Below are 27,673 nucleotides of genomic sequence, written 5' to 3'. Positions count from 1 at the left end.
TAATGCCACATATCTACAACCATCTGATCTTTGACAAACATGACAAAAACAAGAAATGGGGAAAGGATTCCCTATTTAATAAATTGTGCTGGGAAAACTGGCTAACCATATGTAGAAAGCTGAAACTGGATCCCTTCCTTACACCTTATACAAAAATTAATTCAAGATGGATTAAAGACTTAAATATTAGACCTAAAACCATAAAAACCCTAGAAGAAAACCTAGGCATTACCATTCAGGACATAGGCATGGGCAAGGACTTCATGTCTAAAACACCAAAAGCAATGGCAACAAAAGCCAAAATTGACAAATGGGATCTAATTCAACTAAAGAGCTTCTGTACAGCAAAAGAAACTACTATCAGAGTGAACAGGCAACCTAATGAATGGGAGAAAATTTTTGCAGTCTAGTCATCTGACAAAGGGCTAATATCCAGAATCTACAATGAACTCAAACAAATTTACAAGAAAAAAAAAACAGCCCCATCAAAAAGTGGGCGAAGGATATGAACAGACACTTCTCAAAAGAAGACATTTATGCAGGCAAAAGACAAATGAAAAAATGCTCATCATCACTGGCCATCAGAGAAATGCAAATCAAAACCACAATGAGATACCATCTCACACCAGTTAGAATGGTGATCATTAAAAAGTCAGGAAACAACAGGTGCTGGAGAGGATGTAGAGAAATAGGAACACTTTTACACTGTTGGTGGGACTGTAAACTAGTTCAACCATTGTGGAAGTCAGTGTGGCGATTCCTCAGGGATCTAGAACTAGAAATACCATTTGACCCAGCAATCCCATTACTGCGTATATACCCAAAGGATTATAAATCATGCTGCTATAAAGACACATGCACATGTATGTTTATTGCAGCACTATTCACAATAGCAAAGACTTGGAACCAATCCAAAAGTCCAACAATGATAGACTGGATTAAGAAAATGTGGCACATATACACCATGGAATACTATGCAGCCATAAAAAAGGATGAATTCATGTCCTTTATAGGGACATGGATGAAGCTGGAAACCATCATTCTCAGCATACTATCACAAGGACAAAAAACCAAACACTGCATGTTCTCACTCATAGGTGGGAATTGAACAATGAGAACACGTGGACACAGGAAGGGGAACATCACACACCAGGGCCTGTTGTGGGGTGGGGGGAGGGGGGAGGGATAGCATTAGGAGATATACCTAATGTTAAATGACGAGTTAATGGGTGCAGCACACCAGCATGGCACATGTATACATATGTAACTAACCTGCACATTGTGCACATGTACCCTAAAAGTATAATTAAAAAAAGAGAAAAAAAATTCCAAGGCAATAAATTAAGCAAATTGTCCTAAAGAAGAAGAAAAAAATAAAAATAAAAAAAAAATAAAGAACACTTGAATGCCTGTGTCACATAGGATCTGGTGTAAGGCCATAGCTATAGATAAGGAAAGGTACTAGTGCAACAGTGGTGGCTATCATAGAGGATCTGCTCTACCTGATTGTGCAACTGCTTATGCCCTCCAGTCCTGCTTGTGCTTGATCCCATATATAAAACTTCCATCTTGGCTGGGCACAGTGGCTCATGCCTCTAATCCCAGCACTTTGGGAGACCAAGGCAGGAAAGGCCCTTGAGCCCAGGAGTTTGAGACCAGCCTGAGCAACATAGTGGAGCCTAAGCTCTACAAAAAAATTAAAAGATTAGCGAGGTATGACGGTGTGTGACTATATTCCTACTACTCAGGAGGCTGAGGTGGGAGGATACTTGAGCCAGGAGGTCAAGGCTGCAGTGAGCCATGATCGTGCCACTGCACTCCAGCCTGGGTGACAGAGCAAGACCCTGTCTCAAAAAAAGAAACAAAAAAGAAACTTCCATCTCATTGCTGGGGCTACTCAACCTTATACCTTGGTGGATCTGACAGAACTCAGCTCATGAAGCAGTTCTGGCTGCATGGCCACTAGATGTTCTATAGTCAGGCATTTCATCTCTACCAGGATGTAGTAGCATGTCAGGAGCTGTTCTTAAAAGGTATATAATTTTCCATTCATATGACATGGCTTTGCTCCACAACCCTAGCTAAGTTGCGATTTCCCCATAGGGGCTTCCCATAGGGCCTTTCCCATAGGGACTTCCAAAAACTCCACATGGCATCTTTTTCCAACACAGATACCTCTAATACTGAGATAGGACATCAGCAGGACTTGTTTTCCAAGCACTGGTAATGGCCCTGCTCATCAAAAACAGGATGCAGTAAAGACACCAGGAGATGATGAAAAAAGCAACCTCTGGTTGTCCTCCCTGCTCATTATTAAAGACACTCCAACCAGTGCCATGACAGTTTACAAATGCCATGGCAATGTGCCATGACAATGACCTAGAAGTTGCCTTATATGGTTCTAGGAACTTTCCACTCCTTTTCTAGAAAATTCCAAAAACCCATTCCTTCATTAGCATATAATTATGATTGGGTATAAATATAGCTAGCCAGCAGAACTGCTGCTACTGCTCCCTCTGCTGCTCCAGAATGCTACTGTTGCTATATATTGCTGCTGCTGCTGCTGCTACTGCTGCTCCAGGCTGCTTTGCCTGTGGAGCAGCAACTTTGCTGCACACTGCTACTCAGGGCTCCTTTGCCTATGAGACAGCCCTGGTCTGTCTATGGAGCAGCCATTTTGCTATACACTATTGCTCTAATAAACTTGCCTTCTTTTACCGTCAGCTTGCTCTTGAATTCTTTCCTGAGTGAAGCCAAGAACCCTCCCGGGCTAAGCCCCAGTTTTGGAGTTCACCTGAATCAGTACCATAAGGACTGTCTCTTGTATGTATCAAGTGGCAGAACTGCCTAAAAATGCATCCTGGACCTGCTATAGGGCCTTGTTCTGCTATAGTTCTCCTCAAAGCTGGCACTTTTTGTGTCACCCAGTATATGGGGTGAAACAGTAATTCCAGGTGTGAAATGTGATATTTCCAGAACCCAAAGAGGCCTACCAGGCAGTGCACTTCCAGAAAATTCTCTGTGAAGAAGGTAAAAAATACCTTAATTTGTCCTTCCCTTTGAGAGGATATTCTAGCATTCCCCAGGCCATTCAACCCCTAAAAATTATACTTAATGTGGCCAACCGCCTGGATCTTTGTAGGGTTCATCTCCCATTCTCCATAGTGCATGTGCCTTACTAAGGCCTCCAATGTGCTGGCCCCTTCCTACTTATTTTGGTCCAATTAGCATGATGTCACAGACATTGTGGACTAGTATATATTCTGAAGGATGTTTGAGTGGTCCAGACCTCTTCAGACTATATTATGACAGAGGACATGATAGTTAGTAGAGCACTGAGGAAAAACTGTGTATGCATACTGTTATCCATTCTGTGTGAATATGAACTTTCCATTATGATACAGATAGGGAAAAAAACACATTTTCTAAATCAATAGCTAAAATCTAGGTACTTAAGGCCATGCTTTCTGCTGTAGCAAAGATATCATGTCTGGTATGCCACTGCAATTGTCTTACTACTTGGCTGAGTTTTCAGTAGTCTAGTGTCATCTAGGCTCTGTCCACATTTTGCAGGGGATTAAACTGGTGAATTAAACGAAGATATGATGGAGACCACACCCCTTCATTCTCTAGGTCTTCAAAGGCGGCAATAATTTCTGCCATCCTCCACTCCACAGATGCCATATGTTTTCATTTACTATCTTGGCCAGGGAAGGTGAGGGCAGTTTCAGAAGCTTCCACTTGGCCTTCTCATCTACAAATAGCTCTGACTCCACAGGCCAAAGAACTACTATAGGGCTTGTACCAACTAACCAACTATGTCTATTCCAATTATACATTCAGAGATCAAAAACATAACCACTGAGTGGGTCTGTGAACTCAGTGGGCCCACTGTGAACCCTACCTAGGCCAGGATCCCCCTTAATACTTGGCTCCCATGTGCCCCCATTCTAATAAGGGGGCCAATTAAGACACTTTAGGTCTCTGGGTGTCAATATCAACTCAGAACCAGTGTCCATCTGTTCTCAAAATGTTCGAGTATTTCTCTTTCCTTGGTACACAGTTACCTGAGTAAATGGAAGGACCAGAGAAATCATTACTACACATGCGTTGTAGGGTCCTTCTTCCTGGGCACTCAGCCTTTCTTTCAAACCATGTATTGTGGATCAAAACCTGACTTGAGACTAGAAGCTGGATAAGTAATTATGACTTTTTATTGAGGCAACCTCCCTCAAACCTGTGAACACCTTTCATTTCTTTTGATTGTATAGAGTGCAGATTGTTGGCTGCCTATTTCCCCCCAGGACATTATGTTGTATTGACTGTCCATGTCCTATTAACTGTCTCTTAACCATCTACCCACTAGGGGTACTGTGTTCTGTTAACCATCTCCATAGCTCTCTGCAGGTCAGGCCTCCCCACCTGCCACTCTGACCCTGCAGTGCATTGTGGTATTTACATCCGCCTAACTTCTGACAGTTAAGTGCAACTATCTTGCCTCTATTGTTTCAGAGGCATCATCATTTCTATCAGTGATCCTTCTTCCATAAGATCCTCTCCTACTCTGAGCCCTGGCATGCAGAAGAGATCCACTACTGAACTTCTCAGTGATGCTGATGTCCCTCTCACCAGAATATTTCTTATAGCTTTGGTAAATGGTTTGTCCTTTGGATCCTCCTGTAGAATATAATCTTCTGGAGGGTTTTCTGGCCTTACATAATAGGTTTATTATATAATTCTCACCTCTCTGAGTCTTTGATCCCTTTTCCCGCCATCTTCTATGGCAACTCTGGCATTTACACCTCACTTTAGGTATGCCATGGCTTTTTCCATACTTCGAGGAGCCATCGCAGTAATGAGTTCATGTCATTTCCTGTGGTCTTCTCCAGGGTATTAAATCCTGTATTCTGGGAAAGCACTTTCAAATTGATTAATTCTCTCATATTCAAGTTTATATTCCAGCCCTCCTGATCAAGCTCCTTAGAATTTGATGCCATACTTACTCCCTCAGCACCTTCTAGTACATGCTGGCTAGGTTATGTCCTGAAACTCTTTGTTGGTGTATTCTCTTTCTTTCCTTATTACACCCAGCACATCACCAGCTAGATTATGCGTGGCTTAACCCTAGTTATAGGCCCAGTGGCCAGGATAGGAGGTGCGGGCAGATTCTGAGGGAAACCCAGGTTATCTTACAGGGGAAAGGATTCCATATATTGAAGCAAGATGGAGTGCCAGCCCTTAATAGGGAGGAGTAGGACACTTCTCAAGGGGCTCAGGGGAATCTGGGGATATAAGATTTTTAGGGACATCAATCCAGATGTCCCCCATTCCAAGTGTCAGAGTCCCATTCCTTCTTAACCATGGCACATAACTCGGCATAGAAGACTTGTCTTGGTTAGAATTTTAACTTTCTTTGAAGCTTGCTTTTAACAAATCCTGAGTCTACTCCTCAGATTTCTCCACCTTCTACCTGGAAAAGATGAGAGCCTCTTTATATGTTATGAATAAAGCCATCTGACTTTCAAACATAGCTTTCAATTGTTGATTAATTTAATTCAGCTTTTTGTTATTCTTTTCCAGAGCTCAATCTGCTTAGCAACAGCCGCCCAATTTTCTGGCCTTCCTTATATTTAATATATCCCATATTTCTCAAAGGTCTGATACATGGCACCAGTTAATGTGTCCCCTTTTACCAGTATGCCACCCCAGTTAACCACCATTGAAAATTTTAACAATTCCTCTGCTACCTTGTTCCAGAGGCCTATCTACTCCACCTACCACCAATGATGGAGTCTTCATTGACAGCTGGGTAGCAGGTGATTCATCTCCAAAATTTCATCACAGTGTTTGCTTTCTCGAACCACTTCTTGTACCAACTGTTGCAGGTTGGCTTCCCAGGAAGCAGGCCCAGAGATAGAGTTCAGCATGAAGCGTTTTTACTAGGGAATGCTCTTGGGATCAACACCTGTGGAAGGGAAAAGAAGGAAGCAGGATTGGACAGAGGGAGGAGTTAAGCTGTCCCAATTTGGGGCAAGAAGGCCATATCCATCAGTAATTGGATGTGAAATACCCCCAGGTAGGGGGTGTAACCTTGGGGGAGGTGGCTTTCTTCAGCTGAGGAAATTCCTGAAGAGGGCTGACAGCTGAGGACTGTCTACTTGCCGCACTCCTGGCAATTAAAATAATAAGCTTTTCATTCCTGAAGGGGGATCAGGGCAGCAGATGGTAGAATCCACTACAAGTGTGACATTATTTTTTTACAGTAGAGTAAGTTGGTGGCCATCGAATGCTAGTATTGAGAATGGTTTTATTTTTTAAATACCTAATATGATTTAAATTTTAAAACACTTATTGCTTTACAAATAATATTTATTTAAAATTTTAAGTTATACTTTCCAAATATGTAGACATAAATATGTGAGCCTCCATTTATACTTTTGCTCCAGGTCCCTCAAATACTACTGACCAGGCCTGCCTAATATGAATCCATCCTCTTCCTTGTTGGTAAATTATGCATAAAATTCCACTTATTATATAAATATCATAAATAGAGATGAGTAAAAACAAATGAGGCCGGGCGTGGTGGCTCACGCCTGTAATCCCAGCACTTTGGGAGGCCAAGGTGGGCAGATCACCTGAGGTCAGGAGTTCAAGACCAGTCTGGCCAACATGGTGAAACCCAGTCTCTACTAAAAATACAAAAAAAAAAGCCAGGTGTGGTGGCAGGCGCCTGTAATCCCAGCTACTCGGGAGGCTGAGGCAGGAGAATCGCTTGAACCCAGGAGGCAGAGGTTGCAGTGAGCCCAGACCGCGCAATTGTACTCCAGCCTGGGTGACAGAGGGAGACTCCGTCTTAAAACAAAAAAAAAAGAAAGAGAAAAAACAACAAATGAAATCACCCATCATTCTAACACCCACAGAAAACTATTAATATTCTCAGAGTATGTAGCAAGATAATTTAGATATATACTTTTTCTTCATTAAATGTATGGCATGTGCTTTTACAGCCTATTTTTCCCACTTAAGATTATATGCTGAATTTCTAATGTAAGCACATGTAGATGTCCATCAACATTTTCAATAGCGGCATAATATTTAAATGTGTAGACATACATCAATTTGCTTAGCCGACTGCCTATCTTGAGATACTTGGGTCGTTTACAACTTTTCACCATTCAAAACAGTTTGAAGATGCACAGCTTCCTACAAGCCAATTACGTGTTATTTCCTAAAGATACATTTCTACAAGTGGAATTACAGGGTCAAAGGATATGCATATATTCCAATGGACCTTGTACCAGTGTATAGTCCCACCAGCAGTTTAAGAGTGCTCCTCCCCCGACACCCTCACCCTCACTATGGGGTGGGAGAGAGGTAGATCTTCTATGTGTATCCCAACAACATTCTCTATGGTTCCATAAAGGCCCCACCTTAACCAACCTTATAAAGGAAATCTGATACAAGCACTAAAACTTCTTTCTTCTAGTATACTTTCTTATTATTTCAAAGTTGTAACTGTTTACTTACATGGATACCAGAATTGGCAAAGAGGACACTTTTCTGTCAAAGGCCCCAAGGACCCTAAAATAAAATTGGTCCTCTCTGTATGTCTCCAGAATACATCTCAGCACTTATTGGTTCAAAGGGCCTCTCATGTCCATCCTCTCCTTACCATTCCCATGGCCTCCAGTAAAATTTCAAACCTTTATTATCTCATGCCTGGAGTAACTTGTGGTAGCTTCCTGTTTTTCCAATCTCCAGTCACCACTCCTATCCCCGCCCCAGCTTGGACTCCTGCTGCACATAAATCTACCATATCATTTTCCTTTCGTCTTGTCATTCCTCTGGTCACAAAAGGCCTTGATGTCTCCCAGGGGTGGACGTAGTAATATTCAGACACCCCAGTTTAGCAGTTAGGGGTGCTCCACGAACAGGACTCACCTCTACTGCCTGACTCTCTCTCTCTCTCTCATCACTACCCTCCCTACACTTCGCACTCCAAGCAGGCCAGCACTTCTCTCTGGAGAAGGATTCCCATCTCCATGCCTTTTTTCCCATCACTCCTTCCATCTTGAGTGCCCTTCTGATCCTTTTGTATCCTTGAAGCCCAGCTTACCTAATGGTCCCCCTCCTTTGTAAAACTTTCCTTGAGCACTGTTGCCTGCAGCAGTTTCTGCCTCCTCTAAACACTGATAGGAGGCATCTGGCCATGATTGGAAGCTCCCAGTTTTATTGCTATCTTTTTGTTTCCATATATCTTGCCTTTCCAAACAGATCATAAACTCAAGGACAAGGACAATGACTTTTTTCTGCTGCTTAAAACACACAACTTTATTGATGACATAAAAATAAAGTCTTAAATGTATAAACATAAGTCCACACAAAGGACCAAAGATTACCTTACTTATGAAGAATCCATTCAGTTTCTGCTCATGAAGCATACTAAAAATATCTCAATCCAGACAAGATAAAAATCAACACATGTATTTTTAGTACAAGCTTGAATTCATTTGGTGTTCATAAAATGGTCCAGCTATAGACCATCATAGGTAACATCAGTTTCAAAGTTATAATGCAATTTACAATGTGCATTACTTCCAGAGTGCAAAACCAAAATATTACTCAAATTTGTTTGGGAACATACAGCCAATCAGAGTTTACTTATTAATAGCTCAACTCTCTCTTTCACCTCAGGGTCATTGCATTCTGCTGCTAAGGCTCGAAGTTTCTTGGCACATGCTTTAGGTCGTTGGAATAGGAAATAAAGGGAATTTTTACTGAATTTGTCCTGGGTAAATGCTTTTGCTCTTCTTTTAAAATGGTAATTTATATTTTCAAATAGTGAAAGAGCATTAAGAATATTCTCCTTTGTCTCTTTCTTGCTAAAAATGTTAATCAGTGATGTTGGTGCATTGGCAATGAGCAAGTCTTTTGTCATAGATGGATTTTTAGAGAAATTCAAAAGCATTCCCAAAACATGGTCTTTAGTTTCTCCACTTCCCACTGTTAACAAACGAAGAAATTCTGAAATATAATTTGTAACCATATGCTGATATTCACTGGTAATAGTCAGATGCCTTATCAACCTTAGTCCAGCCAACTGCACATTTGAATTCAAGGGATAGGTGACAGTGTCTTCACATACTTGGTTTAAGTAAGTTTTAACCTTCCTATGGTTTTCAGCAGCCACTGAGATATTATTCAGTGCATTTAAAGCCTTCTGCCTAACACTGGGGTAGGGATTATTGAGCAAGCTTTCAATAACTGAAATTCCACCTACATTACGAACAACTTCATGAGAATAAGAATAATCAGCACTGTTATATAAAGCATTATTGGCTATTTCATGAACAGAAGGATCTTCAGTCATCTCAATCATGCAAATGAGTTTTTCAAGATCTCGTGGATCCATATTAGCTTCGTGTTTACAGCGGCAAGACCAGGGCCGAGTTTTTTCCCCAGTCCTGGTTTGTTTTCTGGACTCATCTTCAACTGGGAAGCTGGCCTCACTTTGGTGTGCAAACTTAGTTTCCGACCAGATCATGGCTCCATCCCATGACCCCATTCCTGCCCCAGGGACCATGGACGGATATATGCCTCTTGACTCAGATGACTTTTTGGCTTTAGCCTTAGGTGCAGATTTGTCCTCACTTGTGTTTTCATTACCAGCACAGAACCAAGACCCTATATCAACTCCACCAGCAGCCTCAAACTTATCCTTGATGCTGGTGTTATCCCCAGCTCCAGACTCAAAATTGGCATCTTTCCCACTCTTAGATCTGAACGTATTACTGTTCTCACTCTCGGCCCAAAACAAAGACCTTAAACTGATCTCCTCAATATCAGGGCTGGACTCTCTACTTAGCTCATCCTCTCCCACATCCCTAGCCAAGGTCCAGGACTCTACACCAGCCTCTTCCCCAGCCCCAAGCCTAGACTCTACAGTGGTTGCATCTCCATCCCAGGACCAAACCCCAGCCCCAGACTCAGCCCCAGCCCCAGCCCCAGCCTCAGCCCCAGCCTCAGCCCCAGCCCCAGCCCCAGCCTCAGCCCCAGCCCCAGCCTCAGCCCCAGCCCCAGCCTCAGCCCGAGCCTCAGCCCCAGCCTCAGCCCCAGCCCCAGCCCCAGCCCCAACCTCAGCCTCAGCCCTAGCCCCAGCCTCAGCCCCAGCCCTAGCCCCAGCCTCAGTCCCAGCCCCAGCCTCAGCCCCAGCCCCAGCCTCAGTCCCAGCCCCAGCCCCAGCCTCAGTCCCAGCCCCAGCCCCAGTCCCAGCCCCAGCCCCAGCCTCAGCCCCAGCCCCAGCCCCAGCCCCAGCCCCAGCCCCAGCCTCAGTCCCAGCTCCAGCCTCAGCCCCAGCCCCAGCCCCAGCCTCAGCCCCAGCCTCAGCCTCAGCCCCAGCCCCAGCCCCAGCCCCAGCCCCAGCCCCAGCCCCAGCCTCAGCCCCAGCCCCTACACAGGAGCCCATATAAGCCACCTCCTCAGATCTAATCCAGGAGCCACTACTAGCCTTGTTCTCAGCCTCAATCCTAGAACAAATGATGGCCTCTTCCCCAGCCCCTGATCTGGATGCAGTAGTGGCCTCATCTTTATCATCAGGCCTGGACACAATATCAGCTTTTTCCTCCGTCCAGCACCAAGACCCTATAACGGCCTCAGCTCCAGGCCCAAACCAGAATCCTTCATTGGCCTCCACCTCAAAACTGACCTGGAACCTTCCACTGGCCTGGTCCTCAGATCTAGCCCAGGATCCTCCAGTGGCCTGGTCCTCAGATCCCATCCTAGATCCTCCAATGGCCTCATTCCCAGGCCTAGATCCAGCCCAGGATTCTCCACTGGCTTGGCTCCCAGCACCAGCCCAGGAGCCTCCTCCACAAGCCTGATCCTCAAATTCAGGCTTGGAACAGTCAACAGCCTGATCCCCAGGCCCAATCCAGGACCTTCCACTGGACTGATTCCCAGTGCCAGCCCAGGACCCACCACTGGACTGGTCTGCAGGCCCCGGCCTAGCTCCCCCAAGGACCTGGCCACCAGCCACACCCCAGGAACCTATTCCACTGGACTGATCCTCAGACCCTGGCCTGGAGCCTCCACCAGTCTGGTCCCCAGCACCAGGCCAGAACCCCCCTCCAATGGCCTGATCCTCAAATCCAGGTTTGGAACAACCACCAGCCTGATCCACAGCCCCAGCCCCAGTCCAGCAGCTTCCACTGACCTGACTCCCAGTGCTATCCCAGGACCCAGCACTGGACTGGTTCATGGGCCCTGGCCTAGACCCTCCAACATCCTGGCCACTAGCCCCACCCCAAGACCCTCCATTCGTCTGACTCCCAGGGCAAACACAGAACCATCCACTGGCCTGGTCCCCAGTGCCAGCCCAGGAATCTCCACTAGACTGGTCCCTAAGCCCCAGCCTAGAATCTCCAACAACCTGCTCCCCGGCATCAGCCCAGGACCCTCTGCCACTGACCTGATCCTCAAATATAGGCTTTGGCCCAACACTAGCTGGATGCCCAGCCCCAGTCCAGGACCCTCCATTGGCCTGGTCCACAATCCCAACTAAGAATCCTCCACTGATTTGGTCCCCAGAGTTAGCCCATGACCTTCCACTGGACTGGTCTTCAGGCCCCACCTTGGACCCTCCACCAGCCTGGCCACCAGCCCCAGCCCAAGACCCTTCTTCAGTGGTCTGATTTTCAAATCTAGGCTTGGACCCACCACCAGACTGATCAAGTGTCCCAGCCCAGGCCCCACCACTGGACTGATCTACGTGGCCCAGCCTAGACCCTCCACTGGCTTGGTCTGCAGTGTCAGCCCAAGACCTTCCACTGGACTGGTCCTCAGGCCCCAACATTGACCCTCCACTAGCCTGAGCACCAGCCCCAGCCCAGGACCCTTCTCCACTGGCTTGATCCTCAAATCTAGGCTTGGACCCACCACCAGATTGATCACTAGTCCCAGCCCAGGACCCTCCACCGGCCTGATCCACAACCCCAGCCCAGTATGAAACACTACTCATATTCCCAGCCCCAGCTCCAGCCCAAGACCCTTCACTGGCTTGGTTCTCAGCCCCAGTCCAGGACCCTCCAATGGCCTCTTCCCCAACCCAGGACACCCCACTGGCCTGTCCCCCAGGCCAGGACCCATCACTGGCCTGACCTGCAGCCCAAAGCTCTCCAATGGCCTGATTCCCAGTGAGAGCCCAAGACCCCCCACTGGCCTGGTTCTCAGCCCCAGTCCAGGCTCCTCCACTGGCCTTGTCCCCAGCCCAGGTCCCCTCACTAGTCTGACCCCCAGCCCAGAGCCCTCCACTGGCCTGCTCCCCAGCTCTAGCCCAAGTCCCAATACCAACCACATTCTCAGCCCTGGCCCCAGCCCAGGACTTAACACTGGTCTCATCACAAGCCACAGCCCAAGACCGAATAATCCCAGCCTTATCACTAGCCCCACTCCAGGACCCAATACTGGCTTCATTCTCATCATCAGCCCAGGACACGCTATTTTCCCAGTCTCCATCCATGGTCTGAAACCTAAATTTGATCCACCGCTCAGCAGCAATCCAGTCTTCAACACCAATCCCATTCCAGTAGTAGTCATGGATGTTAGGCTGAGTCTTTCTGCAGGCTTGAGTGCCTGACCCACCCTCACTCTCAGAAGTGGGCATAGCCTCAGCCTCAGGCTTTGCATAGGCCTCATCTTCTGCTGTGGCTTCTGCCTCAGAAGTGGACATAGACTTGTCCCTTGCCCCAGGCAAGGTCTCACCCTGGGAACCGGCCACAATCTGAGGCTGGGCAGAGTGCCTTGTGCCTGCCCCAGTCCCTGCTTTAGGCACAGCAATGGTATTGCCCTTGACCTTATTCCTGGCACCAAGCAAGGTCTCACTCTGGGAATTAGCGACAGCTTGGGGCTGGGCAGAGCCCACTGTATCTGCCCCAGCCTCTGCCTTAGGCACAGCATTGGAATTGCCCCTGACCTTATTTTTGGCCCCAGGCAAGACCTCACCCTGAGAACTGGCCACAACCTGGACCTGGACAGAGCCCATTATGCCTGCCCCAGCCTCTGCCTTAGAAATAGCATTGGAATTGCCCTTGACCTTATTCCTGGCACCAGGCAAGGTCTCACGCTGGGAGTTGGCCACAACCTGAGGCTGGGCAGAGCCCATTGTATCTTCTCTGGCCCCTGCCTTAGACACAACATTGGAATTGCCCTTGACCTTATTCCTGGCACCAGGCAAGGTCTCACGCTGGGAGCTGGCCAAAACCTGAGGCTGGGTAGAGCCCACTGTATCTTCTCTGGCCCCTGCCTTGGACACGACATTGGGATTGCCCTTGACCTTATTCTTGGCACCAGGCAAGACTTCACCCTGGGAATTGGCCACAGCCTGGGGCTGGGCAGAGCCCCTTGTATCCATCCCAGCCCCTGCCTTAGACACAGCATTCCAATTTCCCCTGACCTTATTCTTGGCACCAGGCAAGGTCTCACAATGGGAATTAGCCACAGCCTGGGGCTGGACAGAGCCTGTTGCACCCATCCCAGCTTCTGCCTTAGACACAGCATTAAGATTGGCCTTGACCTTATTTTTGGCACCAGGCAAGACCTCACCCTGAGAATTGGCCACAGCCTGGGGCCGGGCACAGTCTGTTGTATATGGCCCAACCCCTGAATTAGGCACAGTAGTGGGATTGCCTCTGACCTTATTCTTGGCACCAGGCAAGACCTCACCCTGGGAATTGGCCACAATCTGGGGCTGGACAGAGCCTGTTGTATCTGTCCCAGCCCCTGCCTTAGACACAGCATTGGAATTACCCTTGACCTTATTCTTAGAATCAAGCAAGGCCTCACCCTTGGAACTGGCCATAATCTGAAGCTGGGCAGTGCCCATTGCACCTGCCCCAACTTCTGCCTTAAGCACAACATTGGGACTACCCTTAACTTTATTCTTGGTGCCAAGCAAGGCCTCACCCTGGAAACTGACCACTGCCTCAGGCTGGGCAGAGTCTGTTGTACCTTCTCCAGCTCCCACCTTAAGCACAGTATGGGGATTGCCCTTGACTTTATTCTTGGCACCAGGCAAGGCCTCACCCTGGGGATTGGCCACAACCAGGGGCTGACCACAGACCCTCTGGTCTGCCTTAGTCCCGGCTTTAGAAGTGGCATTAGGATTGCCCCTACCATCAACCCTGGAATCAAGCAAGGCCTCAGCTGGGGTCTTGACCCCAGCCTGAGGTTGTGTACAGGTTTTCATGTCCATCCCAGGCCCTGTCTTACACTTGGCTTTGGCTTTGCCCCTAGCCTTACCTCTAGTATTAGGTAAGGCTTCACCCTGGCTCTGGGCCATACCTTGAGCCTTCATATCCACCCCAGCTCCTTCCTTAGGCATGGTATTGACATTGCCCCTGACCTTAATTTTGCCATCAGACAAGGTATCAGCCTGAACACTGGCCACAAGCTGAGGCTGTGTACAGGACAACATGTCTGTCCCATCCCCCACCTTAGCCATAGCATTGGGATTGCCTCTGCTCTTATCCCTGGCATCAGGCAAGGCCTCAACCTGGGAATTGGCCCTCAAGTTTGCCTTGGCCCCTGCTTTAGTCATGGCATTGGGATTGCCTCTGTTCTTAACCTTGGCATCAGACATGGCCTCAGCGTGAGTACTGGCAACAGCTTGAGGCTGAGCAGCAGCTCTCATGTCAGCTCCAGTTATTGCCTTAGATATGACATTGGTATTTCCCCTACCATCAACCCTGGCACCAGACGTCACCTCAGCCTGTTTCTTGGCCACAGTCTGAGGTTGTATACAAGCTCTCACATCTGCCCCTGCCCCCACCTTACACATGGCATTGGTGTTACCCCCGGCATCAATCTTTGCCCCAGGAATGGCCTCAGTCTGGGTTTTGGCAAAAATTTGAGGCTGAGCAGAAGCCCTCGTGTCTGCCCCAGACTCTGCCCTAGACATGGTTTTACAATTCCCCATGTCCTCAACCCCAGTACCAGGCATGTCATCACCCTGGATCTTGGTCACAGCCTGAGACTGTGCACAGGACTTCATGTCCACTCCAGCCACCTCCCTGGACATGCCATTGAGATTTCCCCTAGCATCAACTGTGGCACCAGGCCTGGCCTCAGACTGAGTCTTAGCCACACTCACAGTCTCTTCCAGAGCTCTTGTCTTGGTTTCATCCACAATTCCAGTCTTGTTCGTGGCCCCCATCTTGGCCACTTCCCTGGGTGCTGCCAAGGTCTCACTCTGTGTAACCATTACTCTGTTAATCTCTGTCTCTTTTTCAGCCAATATATGAGTTTCAGCTTTGGTCTGGGTCATTGCTTCTCTCTTGGCCTCTGTCTTGGCAACCAGCGCCCAAGCTTTAGCCTTGGTCTGTGTCACTGCTTCTTTCTTAACTATTTTGCCAGCCTCAGCATCAGTTTGGGTCACTGCTTCTTTCATGGCCACTTCCCTGGCTTTGGCCTTGACCTCAGTCAGAGTCACTGCCTCTGTCATGACCAGTGTTCCAGCCACCACTTTGGACTCAGATTGAGTCTCTGGCTCTGCCCCAACCATTGCCTTGGCCTGAGAGTTGGCTCTGTGTATGGCTATAGCAGCGGCCTTGGTCTCTACTTCAGCCCCAGGCCCACTTCTTGCTCCAGTTTCTGCTCCAATCTCAACTTGGGGTTTAGTCTTAATCTCTGCTTCATTTATGGCCAAGGTCTGGCTCTGTACCCCAACCACAGTCTCCATCTTAACTGTGGATCCATTTCTGGCAAGAGTCCTCACACTCTGGGCTCTTCCCTTGGTAAATTTGTAAATGTAGTAGCAGGTGCCAGCCCAGATCACCAGTCCTGCAGTCACCCAGCCCACTTCCTGAATGCGGCCCATGTAATCACCCCTGCTAAAAGCACGAACAAGGTATGGTAGAGCGCACTCGGGCTGGGGTAAAGAGAGTGGTAGTTGTGGGTGTAGGCCTGTGAGGGTGCTGGTCTTCAGCCACTCAAAGGCCACTACAGCTGCCTCTGGAGGTGGACCTAGAAGTGGAGGAAGGAAATGGACTAAAATTTCTCTTCTGATTTTGTTGCATCATACAGATAGATACACAGAGGAACAGAAAATGGTAGAACCATGTGCTTGGTGGAAGAGAGGATGATTAGCAGCCTCTCCATTCCTCTTATTTCATCTTCTCTCCACCTCCCCCAATGCCCAATAATTTTCTTCCAAGATACTTCTATATACATTTCTATACACCAAATGAACAGTGGAAAGGATGGTAGGAGGTCTGACGATAAATGGGAGCAACCGAGAAGTCCCAGACTTTGATTTCTACTGGACCTACTCTGGTCACCTGTCTACAGGGCCCCACCCTCATACCAACCTGTAATGATCCGAGGCAGTTCCCTCCTCTCCTCTTGCTTCTCTTGGCAATACACCCTAAAGTAGATATATAAATTCATGAGATCTCTGGACCTAGAGACAGACAGACAGATGGAGGGACAGATGGGAGTAGAGAGTTTGTTCTTGATGGGACAGACATATTATTAGCAAACTACCTTTCTACGTTTCTCAGTCCACCCCACTCCCCAAGACACTGTCACACTCTTTTCCCTGTACCAGAATTAAGGTGAGGGTATGGAGTAAATGACAGGGATGGTGGGAAAGGTGGCTGGAAAAGGAGAGACTGAGGATCCTCATCCTCCAGACTGGTCACTGGTCCTTACTGGATGCACACTGGTCTCCACCACCCACTCTAGAGGTCTACCCAGGCAGTCCCCACACTCTTACCAGTCTATACCGATCAGGAGCAATCTCCTCTTTGTTTCTTTGCTTCCAGTGATCTTAAGCCCTGCAGCAGACATGCAGGCAGATCTATGGACAAGTAAACAAACAGTAGGTAATGGAAACCGAGTCCCTGGTAGAACAGACAAGCAACCTGATCCCTGACCCCAATGTCTGCCTCACCAGAGCCCAGGTTCTATATACTAATGTGTACCATCTCATGGTCCCCCCATCAAGTCTTCCCCCAGTCATACTCCAGCCCACCCTTACCCCCATATTCCTATCATTTCCTGCACTGAAATCCACAGGAGGCATGGCAGCACCGTGGCAATCCAGCACTCCACTGAGACCCTCTTAAATCTCACCCACCTCCTATGCCCACCCTCTCTTGTCATCCCCAGAGACTACCCCCACTTCACACCAACCTCCATGCTTCTAGATTGGTCTCCTCCTCTTTCCCTTGCTTCCAATGGTAAACAGCCCTACTGCAGGCCTATGGGAAGACCTTGGAACAGATGGAGAAAAAGAAGAGAGTGGATGTTAAGTACTTGTGACACTTACCATCTAAGACATAGGTCCCTGTACCTGCCTGCCTGGATTTAGAGACCCATTTGCTGGCAGAAAAAAAAAAAAAAAAGCCTGGGGCTTCCCCAGCACTGAAATGTGAAGGATGGAAAAGGGAGGCAGGAAAAGTAAAAGGCAACAGACAGAGGCACGTTATTTTATTTTATTTTATTTTATTTTATTTTATTTATTTTATTTTTTATTTATTTTGAGACAGAGCCCCACTCTGTCACCCAGGCTGGATTGCAGTGGCAAGATCATGGCTCACCACAGTCTCGACCTCCCAGGCTCAAAAAATCCTCCCACCTCAGCCTCCCAAGTAGCAGGAACTACAGACTGTGCCACCATACCCAGCTAATTTTTAAATTATATGTAGAGATGAAGTCTCGCTATGTTGCCCAGGCTGGTCTTGAACACCTGAGCTCAAGCAATCCTCTTGCTTGGGCCTCTCAAAGTGCTGGGATTACAGGCAAGAGCTACTAGGCCCGACAAGGCAAATTATTTTAAAACCACCTGTAGGGTTCTAGGGATTTCCCCAAAAGCCCACCATTTCCTTCACCAAGATGGTCAGGTAGGTAGAGGGATCTGGAAAACTGAAGGATGGCAGGAGAGATGGGAGCCCCCAGATCCCATACTCTAGAACCACAACCTACTGCTGTCCACGTCCCTTTCAACCTATCTCTAGGAGTCTCCAGCAGAAGAGAAAAGCTATAGGGGAAGCCTTTTGCTTCTACAAAATCACTATCCTTCCCCACCAAAGGCTATCTAAAAAATAATAATAATAATAATATTCTTTAATATAATTTATCTTTTTCTCAATATTATCTGAAATGCAAATAAAAGCATCTGTAGAAAAGTTTGCTGTCTTCATTGGTCTTCAACATACAATTTAAAAGTCCTAAGCTTGGTAAGTAAAATGCAGTTTAGGGAAAGTCCCCAAGCTAGCCCCACCCCACATCCCAATCAGACAGCCGCACCTAAGTTCCTGTCATAGAATTCATATGGAACTCCAATGGTTTAGATAGTGTCTGTACTCACACTAACCTCCTTGATCCAGTGCAGTTTTCTCCTCTCCTTCCTTTCTCCTCGCCGCAAACAGTGCTACACCGAACTACTGTCCGACAGACAGGAGAGAGTAAAACCACTTAGTGTTGGTCTAGAGCCCAGGACATAGATCCCAATACTCGCCTTTCCGGGTTCAGGAACCTGGTTATCAAACGTCCCTCCCAACAGTCTGAGACACCACCCTTACCAACCCCACCGTCCAGTCTCTAAGGCCCACCATTTTCTCTGCAAACGCCAACGTGGCGCATCCCTTCCACTAAATTGAGCAGGAAGCGAGCGGACATGTGTGGCCAGTGATTAGAGCGATGGGCATCTCAATCTCTGTATTTCCCTCTGGCAGAGACAATCTCCCCACAAATCAAAGCCCACGGTTCGCCTGCACAGATGTAGGCGGGGGCAAGGGGGCTAGGGAGAATCAGAGGCAAAGGCTCCTCGAACTTGAGGCAGCATAGACCACCGCCCCCTCAAGCCCCGTAACCGCTGCCGGGGTCAGTGAGCTTCTGCCGGCCTGGCCAGGGCGCGCGGGCCCCGGGGCCCTTACCTGCTCCGCTTTCCCCGGGCCCGATGCCAGCCCGCCGAGCGCAGGGCAGCGGGGAGCTGGTAGCCAGATGCGAGTGACGACTGCAACGAAGGCTGCGTAGCTCTGCAGCTCCGGGTCACGTGAGGACCGCGCGTCACCGCCGAGCTCGCCCTCCTCCCCAGCACCCCCTACCACCCACCAAGGGCCGGCGGCCAGTCACCAGGAACTCCCCCCTCCTCCACTCCGCACGCACAGACATCCCCGTTCTCTGGTCTGTGCTCGGTGCCCCAGTGCGCACGCCGTTGTCACTCATCTCCGTCCTCTCCAATCTGAGGGCCCACAAGTGGCATCATCGCCTTGTGGTTGGAGTTTACCCATCTTCAGTTACAGGGGAGGGTCTGCATCCCCCTACCCACTCCCGGCCCTTGGCTGTGGCCTTTTATGTTTCTTCTTTGAGTAATCACTTCTTTCTCTCTTAGACTATAAGACCAGCACTCCCCACCCGCCCCCTACACGACCTGCCCTCTCTAAGTACAATGCCTGCACCAAATGGGCTGTGGAAGGGGGTATCAGGAAGGAAAGCAGAAGGTGCAAGTAGAGCTTTAATTTTCTTTTTTGTGTTCCTTCTTTTTTCTTTTAATATGACATTATTTTCTAATATTGTAATCAGAAAATACAGTATAGCCATTTTCATTTGACACAAAAAATATTCAGGGTGTAAAAATAACAAAAGACTCATTCTTTTGTTTACATTATTTTGTGCCACATTTTAAAATGTCTTCTGTTACTGCAAACTATTTTACAGCTTTCAAAATTGACTAGTAATTCTTGACATTTTAAATACAAAATTGTCCTAAACAAAACCAGCACGTATTCAATATGATCTATAAGTTAATCTTTGGAAAGACATTTCGTTTTCTAATATTGACAATTTTACACAGGTGATTTGTAACTTTTGAAGTTCTGGCTGAACTCAGCATCTTTTTTCAGGTGTCTAAGACCTTCTTCAGAGAAGACTCCTAGAGGATATATTTAAGACCCAACTCCTGATGAGCCTAGTGCTTTACTAGTGACTTACCAAATTAACCTGCTTTACTAGCGACTTCCCAAATTAACCTGTTTTCCATTCAAGGGGCTTTATTTGGATTTTACATAAGCATGTAATCAGATCAGCCTCACCACACCCATGGAACAACCAACTGCTAGAGCTTGGATGGAAAGGAGACTTAACAGGTGGAATTTTCATCCGTCGTAACACTTGAGATCTCGCCGGTGTCTGCCATTCATGTACTACACACTACCCTAGCAGTGGCGAGTGTTCAATATTTTCCAGTGGAGATGGTGGTGAGGGTCTGTGGATGACTGTGAATCACTGCAACACACCTGATGTCCGTGTCATTATTTTTTTCCCTCACAAGTGGAAGGGCAATGTACAGGATCCCAAGCAATTGCCAAGAAAAAGAAGTTTTTTCATGTCCTGCCTTGTGTTACAACTTCACTGCACCTCCCATACAAGCCCCTCAGAATAATCCCAAAACTCAGGGACCAAATATGCAGAAGTTAGTCCCCACGCATCCACCTGTCCCCGCTGAGGAGTCATACTCCAAATATAGACCCTCCAGGCAGCCTCTTTCTTAGAACATTGAAATAGGACACCCCAGAGGGAGGGGCTCCACTGTGAGGGGCCCCTGTGTGGAGGAGGCCCTTTCAGGAGCCAAGAAAGGAAGTCCTAGTGCCTTACAATCTTACTAATGGCTTTTCAGAACTCAATTGAAAGTGACGAACTTACTTTCTCCACCAAAGGAAAATATTGATAAATTAATTGCATACAAATTTTAAACTTTGGTAAAGTAAAAAAAAAAAAAAACCATAAACATTGACTGTCAAAAGGCTAACTTGTAATAATCTAAAAGCTCTTACAGATCATTAGTAAAATGATAAACAACCCAATAGAAAAATGTGCCAAAAGACATGAACAGATTTGTTCACAGAAAAGAAATAGATTACTAATAAACATATGAAAAGATGCTCAAACAAAGAAATGCAAATCAAAGCAACTATGCCTTACCATGTTTCAAGTATGATTTTCTCAAAGTTTAGAAACTTGATAATATTGTTGACTGGTTTGTCAAGAAATGGGCACTCCTCTACTCTGTTGGAGGCAGATATTGATGCAACCTTTTTATATAGGGCAATTTGGCAAACTCTATTAAATGATAACTATAATATTTCACAAATTCTTTGACCCAATAATTCTATTCCTTGGAATTTAGCCAACCTATATGCCTACACAGTTTCACAAAGATATATTTACTAGAATTTTTTTTTTTTGCAATGCTTGTAAGGTTTGAAAAAACTGACGCAGCCGGGCACAGTGGCTCACACCTGTAATCCCAGCACTTTGGGAGGCCGAAGCAGGTGGATCACGAGGTCAGGAGTTCAAGACCAGCCTGGCCAACGTGGTGAAACCCCGTTTCTATTAAAAATACAAAAATTAGCCAGGCGCAGTGGCAGGCACTTATAACCCCAGCTACTTGCAAGGCTGAGTCAGGAGAATGGCTTGAACCCGAGGGATGGAGGTTGCAGTGAGCCTAGATCACGCCACTGCACTCCAGTCTGGCTGACAGAGTGAGACTCTGTCAAAAAAAAAAAAAAAAAAAAAACCTGACGCAACATAAAATGGCTATTGATAGGGGAGAGATTAAATAACTCATGTTATATTTATACAGTGTGGCTGATGGAGTTAGCTCTGTGTATCCCAGTGGAAAGATAATTGGGGTGTTTTAATATTTGCTGTTTACTTTACATACAAATTCCACAAGAGTACAATTCTAGTATAAAATTCAAACCCAAGGCCAAGTGTGATGGCTCACGCCTATAATCCCAATACTTTGGGAGTCTGAGGCAAGAGCATTACTTGAGGCCAAGAGTTTGAGACCACCCTACATAGGTTTCCCGACATAGGGAAACCCTGTCTATTAAAAAAAAAATAGCTGGGCTTAGTGGTGCATGCCTGTGGTCCTAGCTACTTGGGAGGCTACTTGGCAAGAAGATTGTTTGAGCTTAGGAATTCAAGGTTACAGTGAACTATGATTGCACCACTGCTCTCCAGACCGGCAATGGCGTGAAACCCTGTCTCTGAAAAGAAAAGAAAAGAAAAGAAAAGAAAAGAAAAGAAAAGAAAAGAAAAGAAAAGAAAAGAATAGTCAAACCCAGAAAAAGCACTAGTACCACTTTCACTCCCCTATCCTCACCCAAATCACAGTTACCTCTCCATTTTAAGTTTGGTGTATTAACCTTTTGTATACATGATATACACATACATGTCTTATTAAAATATATAAATGAGATTTTTTTTATATGGAGTCTTGCTCTTTCACTCAGGCTGGAGTGCAGTGGTGCGATCTTGGCTCACTGCAACCTCCACCTCTCGGGTTCAAGCGATTCTCATGCCTCAGCCTCCCTAGTAGCTGGGATTACAGGTGTGCACCACCATGCCCAGCTAATGTTTGTATTTTTAGTAGAGACTGGGTTTCACCATGTTGGCTAGGCTGGTCTCAAACTCCTGGCCTCAAGTGATCCGACCACCTGGGCCTCTCAAAGTGCTGGGATTACAGGTGTGAGCCACCACACCTGGCCAGGATCATAATTAACATACTGTTTTGCAACTTGCTTTTTTTTCATTTAAAATTATGTCTCAAAGAGCTCTACATACCAGTACATTTAAAGCTGCTTCATTCTTTTTAACTGCTGCATATTATGAGTTCTGGATCCGGAGCTAATAAAGCAAGGTTACAATGAACAATCTGGCACATACAGCTTTGCCAACAGGTAGAAGAATTTCTTTAGGATATTCTACTATAAATATAATTATTTGCTTAAATGTATGAGATTTTATACATTTGATATTGCCAAAAGAAGGATGTGAGATTTTATATAGTTAATGGATATACCACCAAACTGTCCTCCAAAAAGGCTTGGCCAATTTATACCCCCATCAAACATAAGACAGGATCTATTTCCCCACACTCTCATGCACACTGTGTACAAATGTTTCTCAACTTATAATGGGGTCATGTCCAAATAAACTTATAGGTTGAAAATACCATAAATCTAAAATGCATTTAATACATCCAACCTACCAAACATCATAGCCTAGCCTACCTTAAAAATGCTCGGAACACTCACATTAGCTGACAGTTCGGCAAAATCATCTAATGCAAAGCTTATTTTATAATAAAGTGTTGAATATCTCACATAATTTATTGAATACTACATTGAAAGAAAAACAGGATGGTTGTATGAGTACTTGAAGTACAGATTTTACTGAATGTGTATTGCTTTTGCACCACCAATTAAAGTAAAAAAATCAAAGGTTGAATTGTCATAAATTCGGGACCGTCTGTATTAGTAATTATTGCCAATATAAGAGTCAACAAAAGATTGTCCTTTTTTTTGTTTTGTTTTGAGACAGGTTCTCACTCTGTTGCCCAGGCTGGAGTGCAGTGATGTAATCACAGCTCACTGCAGCCTCGACCTTCCTGAGCTCAGGTGATCCTCCCACCTCAGCTTCCCCAGTAGCTGGGACTACAGGCGCGTGCCACCACGCCCAGCTAATTTTTGTACTTTTGGTATAGACGGGTTTTTGCCATGTTGCCCAGGTTGGTTTCGAACTCCTGAGCTCAAGCAATCCACCCACCTCGGCCTCCCAAAATGCTGGGATCACATAGGTGTGAGCTACTGCACCTGGCCAAGATTGTCCTTTTAATTCACATTTTCCTAAATATCTATTATCTTGAGCATAATTTCACATGCTTAACATCCATTTGCATTTCTTCTCTGAGTATTAGTTAATATCCTTTGAGTATTTTCCTATTCAGCTGTATTTTTTTCACTGGTTTGTAGTTCTTTACATATTTCTGTATATTAGTTATTTTTCTGTTACATAGGTTGTACATATATTTTCTCAATCTATCACTAACATCTTAATTTTATGGTATTTTTGATATTCAGAATTTTTACTTTTTTAGACAGGGTTTCGCTGTGTCGCCCAGGCTGGACTGCAGTGGCGTGATCATAGCTCACTGCTGCCTCGAACCCCTGGGCTTAAGCGATCTTCCTGCCTCGGTCTCCTGAGTAGCTAGGACTACAAATGCATGGCACCACGCCCAGCTAATTTTTATGTTTTGTGGAGACAGGGTCTCACTATATTCCCCAGGCTGGTCTCAAACTCCTGGTCTCAAAAGATCCTCCCACCCAGACCTCCCAAAGTGCTGGGATTACAGGCATGAGCCAGGGCTATAATCCCAGCACTTTGGATTCTGGAGCCATGGCACCTAACTCCAGAATTTTTACATTATGATGTGGTCAAAACATTAACCTTTTCTTGTATGGCTTCTGGGTCATTGCGTGTGTGTGTGTGTGTGTGTGTGTGTGTGTGTGTGTGTGTCTCCAAATCCTAGCACCATTCATATAATAGTCCATTATTCCCCAATAAATTTAAAGAGCTAACTTAACCATATGTTAAATTCTCATTTATACTCAGATCTGTTTCATCGATTGACTTTTCTGTTTCACTGATAATATATATAAACTGCCTCAATATCACACTTTTACATGGTGTCGTTTTGTAGCAAGTTTTGGTGTCGGGGAAGACAAATCCTTCATTGCCCTGCTTTTTCCAACTATTTTTGGATATCCTTGGGCATTTCAAGTGAAGTTCCAAGTTTCATTTTTAAAAAATCTTGTTGGACTTTTCATTAGGATTGCATCCAATTTATAGATTAAGCTGGGTGTGGTGGGTCATGCCTGTAACCCCAGCACTTTAGGAGGTCACGGCAGGTGGATCACTTGAGGTCAGGAGTTCAAGACCAGCCTGACCAACATCGTGAAACCTCGTCTTTACTAAAAATACAAAAATTAGCCAGGGGTGGTGGCGCACACCTGTAGTCCAAGCTACTCGGGAGGCTGAGGCATGAAAATCGCTTGAACCCTGGAGGTGGAAGTTGCAGTGAGCCCAGACTGTGCCACTGCACTCCAGCCTGGGCAACAGAGTAAGACTCTGTCTCAAAAAAAAAAAAAAAGGAATTTATAGATCAACTTAAGGAATAATTAAAATCTTAGTAATAAAGTATTTTCACCCAGGGTCATGTAGTATTTTTAAAATTTATTCACATCCTCTTTTGTGCTCTTCAGGAAAATTGTCATTTTTCGTGTGTGTGTGTGTGTGTGTGTGTGTGGTTTTCTTTATAGATTTTATACATTTCTTATTAGCTGTATTCCCCAATATTTCATAGTTTTTGTTAATATTATGAATGTGGCTTTTTGTACATTATATTCTCTCTACATTTTTTAGAAAAATGATTTCACTATTTTTATAAAAATGATGCATGCTCATTATAAAGAAGCAATGCAATGCAATAAAGTACACAGAATAAGATAAAATATCATCTCAGATTCTAGCACTGTGAAATAACAAACTTTCAAATGACAATCAAACTTCCCAGGACATGTTATGCTATTTAGATCTAAACATTTTATTCTTTCTTAAGAATATATATATGTGTGTGTGTATGTATATACATATATATGTACATATAGTTATTTCATTTAATTTCTTCTTTTTCATTTCCCGTCAATGTAATTATCTGAAGCCCTTCCTCTGTCCATAATTCAATTTTTAGCCACATGTTTCTATTTCACTCTATTTATAATTTATTCTATAATGTTGTTTTGTCCTAATGGGTTCTTTAGTTTGCAATCTTCCTTTTTACCTAATTCTGCTGTTTTCACATCTCATCTTTGCATTCTTGTTTTATTAAGTTCATATTCTTATTAAGTTGTTCTATAGCTTAAAGTACTTGGAAATTTCCTTCTGTTCTTTGTGGTACGCTTTTTTCTTGTTTAGATTCTTTGTCTTGTGCTTCCTGTATCTTATATGGCTTCTGAGGAATGGAAGAGCCTGGTTACACTGCACCACAATGCCCAGTTCTGGAATCTCCTGTTTCTTTACTTGGCTGAGATATTTTGAAGTTTACGTCATTGGAATGTGCCCCTTTCTTTGGTTGCTGATGATCATCTCCACTCTTCTGCTGTTTTGTTTTTTCTGCATTTTGTTGAATATTAGGAGAGATCTGGTGAAATGGTATCTTCCCTCTATTCTAACATAGAAGCTTCTTATCCATTTTCCATTTGTGTATTGCTGGTGCAAAGCAAAGCTACAATTTCTGAATGTTGACCTTGTATCAGGCCACCCTAATGAATTTGTATTATTAGTTATAAAAGTTTGTCAGTTGATTTTCTCTGATTTTCTCAAAAGATATTTATATTGTCTGTAAATGACAGTTTAATATTTTTCCTTTCTGATACTTTATACTATTCATGTTATCTTTTCATCTTATTATATGTAACAAGAAGTCCAGAGTAATGTTGAATAGTAAAGGTGATAACAGACATCCTTATAGTCAGAGTCTAGCTCCTGAATATAACAGGAATGCTTTTCACGTTTCATCATTAAGTACAATATTTCTATGCATCTCCTACACAAATCCTTTGCCAAGTTAAGGAAACTTCTATTCCTAGAATGCCAGGAGTTGTTATCAGGAATGGATGTTTAATTTCAACAAAAAAATTTATGGTTCCTATTGAGATTATCATATTTTAATGATTTTAATATAGTAGATTACAATAAAAATGTTTAAATATTGGACCACCTTTGAATTCTTGCAATAAACCTCACACGGTAGTGACAATTTTTTTTAATAAACTGCTGGATTTCAATTTGCTAATATCTGGTTTTACATTTCTGTAGATGAGATCAGTTTATAGTTTTCTTTTTCTATATACCATCCTTTTTCAGTTTTTGGTATTATAATTATACTAGCCTTATGAAATGCATAATATAATTATACTAGCCTTATGAAATGCGTTAGGAAGTTTTCTGTGTTCTGGAATTAGTTTATATAACAAGAGAATTTTTCCATTCCTTAAAGGCTTGGGGAAGAACTTTTCTAAAAATAATAGCCTGAGCACGGTAATTGTCTTTCTTTCCTTTTGTTGTTTGTTTTTAAGCAGTAAGATTTTTTTTTTTTTTTTTTTTTTTTTTTTTTTTTTTTGAGACAGAGTCTCGCTCTGTCACCCAGGCTGGAGTACAGTGGCACGATTTTGGCTCACTGCAACCTCCGTTCACGTGATTTTCATGCCTCGGCTACCTGAGTAGCTGGGACTACAGGTGTGTGCCACCATGTCGGGCTAATTTTTGTATTTTTAGTAGAGACGAGGTTTCACCATGTTGGCCAGGCTGGCCTCAAACTCTTGACGTCAAGTGATCCACCCACCTCGGCCTCCCAAAGTGCTGGGGTTACAGGCGTGAGCCACCATGCCCGGCCTGAGTAAAATTTTTATCTCTTTATTGTTCTATTCAAGTTTTCTACTTCTTGAGCCAGTTTTGATTAGTTGTATTTTATTAATATATGATCCATTTTGTCTGAAATTTCAATTTGAGTGTTATAAAATTCTGACTTGTATTTTCTTATATTTTTCCTATTGCCTTTTATATCTATAATTATAATTCCCAATGTTGTTTATTGTCTCTTCTTTTTTCTTTGATCAGAATTGCCAAAAAAATTTTCTCAAATAACTTGTATGTATCAATCAATTGTATTGTGATTTTTTTCTTCTTGCTTTCTTTTTTTCTTATCTTTATTTTTCCTTCCTTCTATTTCCTTAAGATTCAATTTACTGTTCTTTTTCTACATTCTTGA

General features: G+C 44.9%; 1 protein-coding gene across 1 annotated transcript; it reads right to left on the bottom strand.

Moving 5' to 3' along the window:
* Positions 1 to 8,303: 8,303 nt before the first annotated feature.
* On the bottom strand, positions 8,304 to 22,363 carry ARMCX4 (armadillo repeat containing X-linked 4). Its single transcript, XM_034950273.3, has 7 exons — positions 18,933 to 22,363; positions 18,371 to 18,440; positions 17,188 to 17,267; positions 16,769 to 16,852; positions 16,362 to 16,453; positions 10,454 to 16,017; positions 8,304 to 10,093 (listed from the first exon to the last, which is right to left on the bottom strand). The coding sequence occupies exons 4-7, from the start codon at positions 16,840 to 16,842 to the stop codon at positions 8,651 to 8,653; spliced, it is 7,173 nt and encodes a 2,390-aa protein (XP_034806164.2). The 5' UTR covers positions 16,843 to 16,852; positions 17,188 to 17,267; positions 18,371 to 18,440; positions 18,933 to 22,363; the 3' UTR covers positions 8,304 to 8,650.
* Positions 22,364 to 27,673: the final 5,310 nt, after the last annotated feature.

Source organism: Pan paniscus, chromosome X, assembly GCF_029289425.2.
Source record: "Pan paniscus chromosome X, NHGRI_mPanPan1-v2.0_pri, whole genome shotgun sequence".
Lineage (NCBI taxonomy): Eukaryota > Metazoa > Chordata > Mammalia > Primates > Hominidae > Pan > Pan paniscus.
Note: the sequence above shows the minus strand (reverse complement) of the source record. Positions and strands in the feature narration are given on the sequence as shown.

Coding starts and splice junctions, on each gene's coding strand:
- ARMCX4 (XM_034950273.3), bottom strand. CDS start 16,842: ATGTCTGCTGCAGGGCTTAAGATCACTGGAAGCAAAGAAACAAAGAGG. Junction 16,454..16,768: donor CTCCTGATCGGTATAGACTG/GTAAGAGTGTGG, acceptor GTCTGTCTCTAG/GTCCAGAGATCTCATGAATT. Junction 10,094..10,453: donor TGGCTTATATGGGCTCCTGT/GTAGGGGCTGGG, acceptor GCTGGGGCTGAG/GCTCGGGCTGAGGCTGGGGC.